This window comes from Sycon ciliatum, chromosome 6, assembly GCF_964019385.1.
Source record: "Sycon ciliatum chromosome 6, ocSycCili1.1, whole genome shotgun sequence".
Classification (NCBI taxonomy): domain Eukaryota; kingdom Metazoa; phylum Porifera; class Calcarea; order Leucosolenida; family Sycettidae; genus Sycon; species Sycon ciliatum.
In genome coordinates, this window is record NC_088648.1 from 19,858,482 (window position 1) to 19,868,516 (window position 10,035).

General features: G+C 49.0%; 1 protein-coding gene across 1 annotated transcript; it reads left to right on the forward strand.

Moving 5' to 3' along the window:
- Positions 1-820: 820 nt before the first annotated feature.
- LOC135820118 (uncharacterized) lies at positions 821-5,059 on the forward strand. Its single transcript, XM_065333427.1, has one exon. It carries the CDS (start codon positions 821-823, stop codon positions 5,057-5,059), a length of 4,239 nt encoding a protein of 1,412 aa, XP_065189499.1.
- The last annotated feature ends 4,976 nt before the right edge of the window (positions 5,060-10,035 follow it).

Below are 10,035 nucleotides of genomic sequence, written 5' to 3' on the forward strand. Positions count from 1 at the left end.
TCTGAAACGAAACTCGGAGTAACAGCGGAATGAGACTTGTTTGATTCATTGCTGTGTAATATTTGTACTAACGGGGTTTATGTAGTAACCGGACTCGTTGTAATGAGGGAGGACCTGTACCTTGTATTCTATCTGCTTGGTGTACATGTGTCCACGGTTTGTATGTTTGGCACGCACATGCGCATGTGTGTGCGTGAGAGCGTGTTGTAATGGAATTGCATGATTTGCAGTTCATTATAAAGTAATCAATCTTCTCCTTCGGTCTTGTTCAAATAATTCTCTAAATGTACTGATGTTTTGACATCATAGTTTTTCGAAAGATTCCAATAATTTAGTTATCATATGTTGACTCGCTTTGAATCGCTGATCAGAGCATGATCATGTGATCTGATCATGCTGTGCGCCATTTTTGCTATGGTTCTTTGATGCGCGTGAGGGCATGAACCTCGCGGCATCAGGCTGGCTTTTGTGGATCTTTTTACTCTCCTTTTAGACTAATTCCTGTAAACAAGCCGTATTTGGGGTCTTGAGTGTGTGGTCGTGAGGGATCGAGGGAGCCTACAGACGGAATTGGTAGTGCTCTAGGGTCCGACCTAAAGTAGAAAGGAATTCGATTACAGATTTGGTACCGAAACCCACGTGGATGCCCCGGAAAAGTCGTCGTGGTCGTGGAAATACAGTCCAAAAACAGCAGCGTGGTAGTGCTGGTTGTGAGCAGACTGATCAAAGTTCGAGTGTCAGTGCTGTCAGTGTGACAAATTTGGACGTCGCGGACGATAAAGGAACTGTTGCGCGTGCTGGTGAACACCTTGTATGCACCATGTCCTCCAAATTTGATTCGTATTTGAAACAGTATCGTGGAGCTCGCGATGACTTTGATGTCTTTTGGAGAAAGTTTATGGTGGCTGCTCAACTTCAACAATGGACAACAGAGGAAAAGCGAATGGCACAACTTCCGTTATTCTTGGATGGAGATGCCTTTTTAGTGTGGGATGAGCTCTCTGATGAGGATAAGAAAAAAGAGAACAGTGTGAAACAACGGCTGCGTGATGCCTTCACGCTGTCGACAGGACAGGCGTATGGCCAGTTTGTTACGCGCACCCTTGGTCGATCCGAGAGTGTGGATGCATACGCTGCGGATCTGCGCCGGTTGTTAATCGCAGCCGGACATAAAGTCGAAGCGGACGGCAAGTCACCCATGCTCATCGAGCAGTTCATAAGGGGCTTGCCGTCGACAGAAGCCAACCAATTGACATCGAATGGTGACACGTCATCAATTGGAGCCTGCGTGGCATATGTTCGTCGCCTGCGCACTTCGGTGTCGCACATGTCGGGTGGTGTGTCAGCCGTAGCAGCGTCTTCGGTGAAGTCGTCATCCTCATCCAGCGGGCGAGGACGATCCAGTTCAGTGCTGTGCTTCGAGTGTCATGAAGTCGGGCATATTTCACGGAACTGCCCGAGTAAAGTTAAGAAACGACGAGATGGTGCTAGTGGTAACTCAGGTTGGCGTCCGATCTGTCACTTTTGCGATGCGGAGGGACACCTCAAGAAAGATTGTCCCGAGAGAGAAGCGTGGAAGAAGTCCCGCAGTAGTAAGACGTCAGCATCTGCTGCTGCTCCAGTTTCTGGTGAATCCGTTCATCACGTTCTGTGTGTGCCATCGACAAATGTTCGTCTGCCTCGCATGTACGTCGATGCAAAATTGCCTGGCGGGGAGGAACATCGTGCTGTTGCAGTGGTAGACACGGGATCCTCCCAAACGTTGCTGTCTGCCCAGTTGGCTAAGGCCTTGCACTGCCAGCTGACCCCCTCCAATGCGCAGATTTCTGCAGTCGATGGACGGCCATTGCCAGTCTTGGGCGCTACCAGAGTCACACTATCACGACAAGACTCGGCGAATGTTGTGCTGCCGCAGACAGAGGTGGAGGCGCTCGTTGTGGCAGATCTCAAGTCAGTGTGTGCAGATGTACTAATTGGCTTGACCCTGATATCAGCTGTGGGTGAGGTTCGCGTACGCTACGATGGCGATGATCTGGCGTCAGTGGTCTTTACAGCTGCTGAACCTGTCTGTGCTGCCGCAGAAAAGAAGTCAGAGCATCCACTACCGTATGTGTCAGTGGATGAGGATGAGGTCGGTAACGTCACACTTTCAACGAGTGATGGCAGCGTACGCTGGAATAATGTACTGAGCCGGTGGGAACTGACATGGCAATGGAATGATGGCGTCGGTCCCGAAGCCAGTGTTGGGTCGGGTATCGGAGAATACTCGCGCCATAAGCTGACGGCGGAGCAAGAGAAGTTGTTTCAAGATGAAGTTGATCTGTGGATCCACAACGGCTGGCTGGTCCCGCACGATACATCAGTTCATGGTCCCCCACAGTGTGTTCTGCCGCTCATCCCGCAGGTCCAAGAGCACAAACAGTCTACTCCAGTGCGACCGTGCTTGGATTACCGGTCGCTGAATCGTCTTGTGAAGTCCGAGCCTGGCAGAGAGGCCCCTATCTGTGGAGACAAGCTGCGCAAGTGGCGCAAGGCTGGTCCTGCACACGAGTATGTCCTCATGGACATCCGGAAGGCCTACCTGCAAGTTCATGTAGCAGAGCAGCTTCAGTGCTTCCAGATTGTGTTGTGGAAGGGCAAACGATTCGTAATGCAGCGCATGGGTTTTGGATTATCTGTCGCTCCAAAGATGATGGACGCCATAGTCAAGTGGATCCTGCGCGATGTTCCGGGAGCCGACAATTACGTCGACGATGTGTTTGTTGCAAAGAATCACCAGGTGGAAGCCGAGGCAAAGTTGGCAGAGTACGGCCTCGCAACGAAACCTGCTGAACAGCTGCCTGAAGCTCGAGTGCTGGGCTTACAGTTGCAGCAGGATGCAACCGGCGAAGTGACATGGGTTCGCCGTGACATCGATGTGTCTCTACCAGTGCGTATCACCAAGCGCAGTCTGTTTAGCTGGTGCGGTCGCGTCATTGGTCACTACCCGATCTGTGGGTGGTTACGTACAGCATGCAGCTTCGTCAAGCGTCTGTCATCCGAATGTGGCAGCTGGGACAGCGAAGTGTCTGACGTAGTGTACCAGTGCTGTCGTGATCTATCTGCTCGTCTGTGCACCGAGGATCCAGTGCGTGGCCAGTGGCATGTTCCAGTCAGTACCGGTAGAGTGCAAGTGTGGTGTGACGCATCTGACCTGGCGTATGGTGTTGTCCTGGAAGCAGGCGGTGTAACAGTGGAAGACCGCGCGTGGCTCAGGGCCAAGGACGACAAGCGGCATATCAATGTCGCAGAGCTTGAAGCCGCCATCCGAGCTCTGGAATTGGCTGTTGACTGGAACGTCAGTGAAGTGCACCTCCTGACCGACTCTAAGACTGTACACGGGTGGATTCAAGCTACGTTACGGAACGCGTCCCGTGTCAAAGTGTCGGGTCTGCAAGCCCTTCTGGTGCAACGTCGTTTGGCTATCCTGTCGGACATGATCGCTGTTGCTGGGCTCAAGGTCACCATCGCGTGGGTGAAAAGTGAGCAGAATCGTGCCGATTGCCTGACCCGTGTTCCGCACCGATGGACAGCTCTCGCCAAGACTGTTCTCAAGTCTGCAGATGAGCGTCGCCATGAGGGTACGTGTGGTATCTCTGTTTCTGTGCCGTTGCCATCATTGTCATCCGTTTTTGTCTCACTGGACAAGATAGCTGCTGAACAGCAACGTGATGAATTGATTTGTGCCACTATCTCTGACTTGGTAGCTGGTAAGCCTGTGTCTGTGGCTGCATTCAAGCGTGTGCAGCATCAGCTTGTAGTCGTTGAAGGTGTATTGTACCGCAGTGTAAAGGACCCGATAGATGGTGAAGTCGCAGTGCCCGTTTTACCTATGTCGCTCCGTGAAGAGGTATTGTCGTCTGCACATTCTGCTACTGCCCATGGCAATTGGGAGGCCATGTGGCGCAGTATCCGCCGTCGGTGCTATTTTCCCAAGCTAGCTGAGAGTTGTCAGCAGTATGTCCGAGACTGCAGCCCTTGTCGTTGTGCCAGCTCTATGTCTGCTGGCCCAGTTCCGAAAGTGCGTTCCGACTCGCCCAGCCGACCGTGGGAAGTAGTCCACATTGATACCCTTGAGTTGGGTGCGTGTCATAGTGGCAGGTATCATTGTGTGTTGGTCTGTATTGACTCTTTCACAAAGTGGGCAGAAATTATTCCGCTTCAGAGACATGATGCGTCCAGTGTTGCTGCCGGCCTGGTGGAGTTGTGTACCCGATGGGGTCCTCCACGTGTCATTCGCAGCGACAATGGGTCAGAGTTTTGTAATGCCATGGTCTCTGCATTGTTTGATGTCTTCGGTGTGCATGTTCGTCACGGCGCAGTTCGCCACCCGCAGTCGCAGGGCAGCGCTGAGCGCTTTAACCGTACCCTGCTGAATATGATCCGTAAGACCATTGACTCGTCGTCTGATTGGTTGACAGAGCTCCAGGTATTACTGTATTACTACCGTACTCGCCCCCATGCTGCCATCCAGATGTCGCCAATGATGGCCATGGTCAACTGGGAGCCATGTGACCTGATCGTAGAGCGTCCTGTTGTCGAAGGTTCGCTTATGTCCTGGTCAGCTGAACTATCACTGAAGTGCGCTCGGATTCGTGACTTTGTCAATGATACTGTGGCCGAGTCTGATGCTGTTTTGGCTGAGGAGAGTGAGTGTCCGTTTGTCGTTGGTGCCCCAGTTCTTCTCCGTCGCCCAGAACGTCACCAGAAACGGATGACTCCATATGAACCTGGTTGGTCTGTAGTGCATATCGTGTCACCGTCTACTGTTGTCATCAGCAGCACCAACTCCAGTACCGGCCGGATTAGTGAGAAAACGGTCAATGTGGAACTGTTGAAGCCTAATGCGTTGCAAACAGAGCCAGCCCCAGCAGCACCTGCAGATGGTGCCGCTGCAGAGAATGACAGTGACAGTGCCACGTATGTCCGTGTGTTGCCAGCAGCCGAGCCCTCAGTTATGCGGGCATATGGCTTGCGTGATAGGGCTGCTATTGTACCACCAGCACGGTATAGTCACTAACTTTCCGTTGTTGGCCTGCGTGTGCGCATCTGTGTGGGTATGTGTGCGTGCGTGCGTGTGTGCGTATGTGTGTCTATTCAAGTCATGTGTATGTTCGTGACATCTTCTTTGCCTTACTTGTTTCTGTTTTATTATTCTTGTGCTTTTATTTATAATGTCATCAGGCGGTGAGGTGTAGTATAAGTTTGTTGATGACATTCAGGTATTCATTGTATGAATGGTTATGTCATCAGGCGGTGAGGTGTAATGGAATTGCATGATTTGCAGTTCATTATAAAGTAATCAATCTTCTCCTTCGGTCTTGTTCAAATAATTCTCTAAATGTACTGATGTTTTGACATCATAGTTTTTCGAAAGATTCCAATAATTTAGTTATCATATGTTGACTCGCTTTGAATCGCTGATCAGAGCATGATCATGTGATCTGATCATGCTGTGCGCCATTTTTGCTATGGTTCTTTGATGCGCGTGAGGGCATGAACCTCGCGGCATCAGGCTGGCTTTTGTGGATCTTTTTACTCTCCTTTTAGACTAATTCCTGTAAACAAGCCGTATTTGGGGTCTTGAGTGTGTGGTCGTGAGGGATCGAGGGAGCCTACAGACGGAATTGGTAGTGCTCTAGGGTCCGACCTAAAGTAGAAAGGAATTCGATTACAGTGTCTGGATAAATGTGCATATTCATGTTTTGTTTGTTTTAAGTTTTATTGTGTGTGTGCATGCATGCATGTGGGTCAAGTAACTCACTCGTGCCTGCAAGCCTGCGTGCCTGCGAGCCATTGCCCATGACAGACCCACATGGCGAGATCTATGCATGAAGATCTGTGCATCGTGATATTTTGACAGATCCTGAAACAATCACAATCAGGAAATAGCACTATTATTATCACTCAGGCTGCAGTATTCATAATTATAGACATATTCATAAATGACATATCTTCAATACCCATGAGGTACATTGTATATTATTATTATGATATAATTATCATAATTATATCATCGTTCTAGCTCAATTTGTTTTGCCCTGTCATAGTCCTGTTTATCATGTTCAGCATAAGCAAAGTTGTGAATCATGCTTGCATGGTTGACTCCAACGCGTACATACAAGTAATAACAATAATAATAATAACTCACTCGTTCCGGCGATGTCAAGAGCCCGTCCTGGAATGCTGCAAGTTCCTTCTCTCGTCTGTGTGTGAGTGCAATCAGATTTTGTGTTTTTGAGCTGGGCATTTCTGATAGAGAAACAAGCAAAGTTATAATTTAAACTTTTAGGAACATGGATAGAGGGAAGGAGAAAACGACCCGAACATTGCCTGTACACAGGCTACTGTCAACACAGTGGCCCATTGAAAGCCGTCCAAGTGGACTCCTATGTCCAAGATTCATCACCTTCAGATTCTAATTATGCACCCATTACCCTTGCTGACCAACAGGACTTTGTGTTTATAGCTGCAAGTAAAACAGCGTTTTATCAAGTTCGACAACAATGAGCTGGATATATTGAGAGCAGATTCACAATTCTCTCCGTTGTCGCAACCCAACCGAACTCAGGTACCCAATCCCTGGGTCTCTTTGTGATGGGAATGATCTTCTATGAAATGTAGCATGTAAAGAACAAGGACCGATAAATTACTACGTCCACTTCACCACCACCACATTTGGGCTCTGCGGCCGACCACGAACATTCCCCACAACAGCAAAAAGAGGTTCGGAGTACTGCAAATATTTTAATTCCTGAACAACAGCTGTTTCGGCCATCAGAGACCTCATGAGAGAAGGTAGAATATCGAATAATTCAAAAAAGAAAGAAATCACCTATTTTATACTGACTCTTGAAACAAGATGGCGCGTCAATAAAAGCGCGCTCGTTACTCAAAGTGTGAAAATAAGGTGTAAAACTCAAGGACTAGTTGTTATTGTTAAAATCAAAGGAACGTCAGGATAGAGGTGATAGTTATGCCGGATACTGAAGCGCAGCACAGATACAGTGGTCATGCGAGTGACCCATCTGGCATCTACTCCATGCACTCCATCACCATAATGCACCGTCGGCTCACTCATAGAGCATCCCCTTTTCAAGTGCCGAGTGCTGCTGCATACTTTCTTCTTAAGTAGTTCAAATTGTGTGCCGTTCAAGCAGGCAGTGTAGTGGAGAGGAGAAGAAGAGTGAAGAAAACAACGTAGTGCAGTGTCATGGAGCCAAGGTCCCATGGACGTCTCGCGTGACAGCTGTGTGCAGGTGTGTTTTTCAACACAACAGCCAACAAGTCTACAATAACGAGAGAGCTTGGAAGCTCAGGGCCCTACGCTATGCTTTGTTGCTTAGCTCATCGTGCATGTTGTGAGAACTGATGGAAATGTTTCCTGTGACCGGCGCTAACTCGCCCGTTCACGCCTATTTTGGAGACGACGGGATCTCTCTTCCAAAGTATGTTTTTGCTGACGCATCCTATCACCTATTCGGCAACTAACGTCCATTCTAATTTCATTTCCTCCTCGTCTCCCTATTTCTTTCCAGAAAGTCTCCCTATACATCAGGGAGTCGTACTGTATTGACAGCTACCCTAACGGGTCACGCCGCCCTCCACCCAAGCATGGGTATGATGAGGGACAGTGGCAACAGAAACAAAAAACAGCAAGCAGAGAGAGATAGCAAGAGAAAGACAGCGATAGTAGTACATCTGGTGTGCGACGTATAGTAAAGAGAGATGACAAGAGATGCGCACAAAAAAGGAAACAATAATTAGTTTTGCAGTTCCGAAACAATCAACCAGGTGATGGAGTGTGGGCACCCGAAGTCCCACCTGGACTCGACTGGAGGAACATTCCACGCAGGGATATCAGCGATAGGCCAAGCGTTGAAAAACAGCCATGAGGACACATCGTCTAGAAGTCCACCGCGCTCGAACTGAAATTGCAGGTTCAAACAATTTCCCACGCGTCGTCAGGCAGCGTAACTCTTCTCCCTGCATCACCATCCATCTCCAGCAACCGTCTCCACTCACAGATCATGCCTCTGCCACCACTGTACTCCTCCGAGCTTCGCAGTTTGAAACCATTCGGGGGTCAGCTACACCAACGCGAATAGAAAGACGAGGACGTGACTGAAAAGACATTGCCTTGGCGACCGCGTCGAGGAACCCTTGCCCACACAAATTCAGAAACACGCCAGGGGCGACTCTGGTGGATCCAGAGCCACCCCCTTGGCAAGACTAGTAAGAGGAACAACTGAAAACTCAGATAAAACGGACCTACAAAAAGTGCAACCGTCCCCTTCAAGCACAGTTGCAACACACAGGGAGTCGTATACATGTACATAATACGACCAATATTGTGATGGTACGGTACGGTACGGGACAGATACGGGAGCCAGCAAATGGCCAGCTGTGTTTGATGGTGCGATCCGGTACGGGACAGATACGGGATAGCACCAGGCGTGACACAAAAAAACAAACAAACACCAAATTAAAGCTGTGTGGACCCTGGCTAGCGCCAGACGTTACTGAAGTAACGTCTTCTGCATAGCTACGGAATGACTGCGTACTAGTAGTATGTACGTGAACTCAACTGGACGCGCACGGAGTGAGCCGACGGTGCAGTATGGTGAGGGAGTGAATCGAGTAGATGCCAGATGGGCCACTCGCATGACTACTGTATCTGTGCTGTGCTGTAGTATCCGGCATAACTATCGCATCTATCCCGACGTTCCTTTCATTTTAACAGTAAACCTTATTTTCACACTTTGAGTATCAAGCGCGTTTTTTGATGCGCCATCTTGTTGCAAGAGTCAGTATAAAATAGGTGATTTTTTTCTTTGTCGAGTCATTCAACATTCTACCTTCTCTGATAAGGTCTCTGGTGACCTAAACAGCTGTCAGGAGGAATTAAAATATTTTCAGTACTCCGAACCTCTTGTTGCTGTTGTGGGGAATGTTCGTGGTCGGCCGCAGAGCCCAAATGTGGTATTGGTGAAGTGGACGCAGGATTTTCAAGTGCCGAGTGCTGCTGCTTACTTTCTTCTTACATACTAAGTTTCTTGTTATGACTAACAGTTCACCTGACACCTAGCTCCAATCATCTACGAAGTGCAAATCAACAACCTTTCCCTCAAACCAGTTAATATTATTATTTTTTTATTTACTTAAAAAGCACATAACCACCAGGAAAGCTGACAAAAAAAGAGTAAGAAATGACAGATAAAAAGAGAGCTGAGAGAGAGAGGGGGGGAGTTGGGGTACGGTTAGAGGAGGACGAGACATTGTAATAGGTAGCCGAGTGGAGGCACGGTACTCAATGGTGTACTAGATGTGCTAGTACTTGTTAGCAACAATCCGAACTAGCGCACACACTGCACTGCATTGCTTTGTACTGCATTCAGGACTGACGTCATGCGCTTTGTTCTGCTGCGTAATCACAAATGGCACCAGCCCGTTTTGCTGAAAAGAAAAACAAATCTGGCTTGCCCTGTTGTGCTCTTCCAGACAACAAATCCTGCTTCAGCAGTGTTTCTTTTCCTTTCGTAGCTTTGCTGCCAGCCCGAGTGTCACCTCAACACTGTATTTCTTCAGTATGTCTGACCTAACTGTCGACGCTGTCAAGGCAATGCCTTGCCAAGCCCTCCGTGTCGTGCTTTCCCAGCACGGCTTGAATCCGAAAGAAACTTAGTAAAAGTATTTTACAGGACCGTTTGCTGGCACAACTAGCCCTTGGTAGTGAGGTCTGCTCCGGCCAGGAGAACCAGCAACATGACAGTGCGGACACGGCTCGCGAGCCCAGAAGCCCGACTGGCACCAATGCCTCCTCCGCCAGCACAGGTGACGTGGGCTCAACGGATCTCTGCGCTCTCGTACGGGACGAGGTGTAGTCGGCTTTGTCGGCCGCCATTATATTATTATCGGAGAGCATTGTGCCGCTCCTCACCCAAGGCCAAGGCAATGCGGCTGCTGCCGCCACTACGCCAGGCCAAGCTCCTGTAA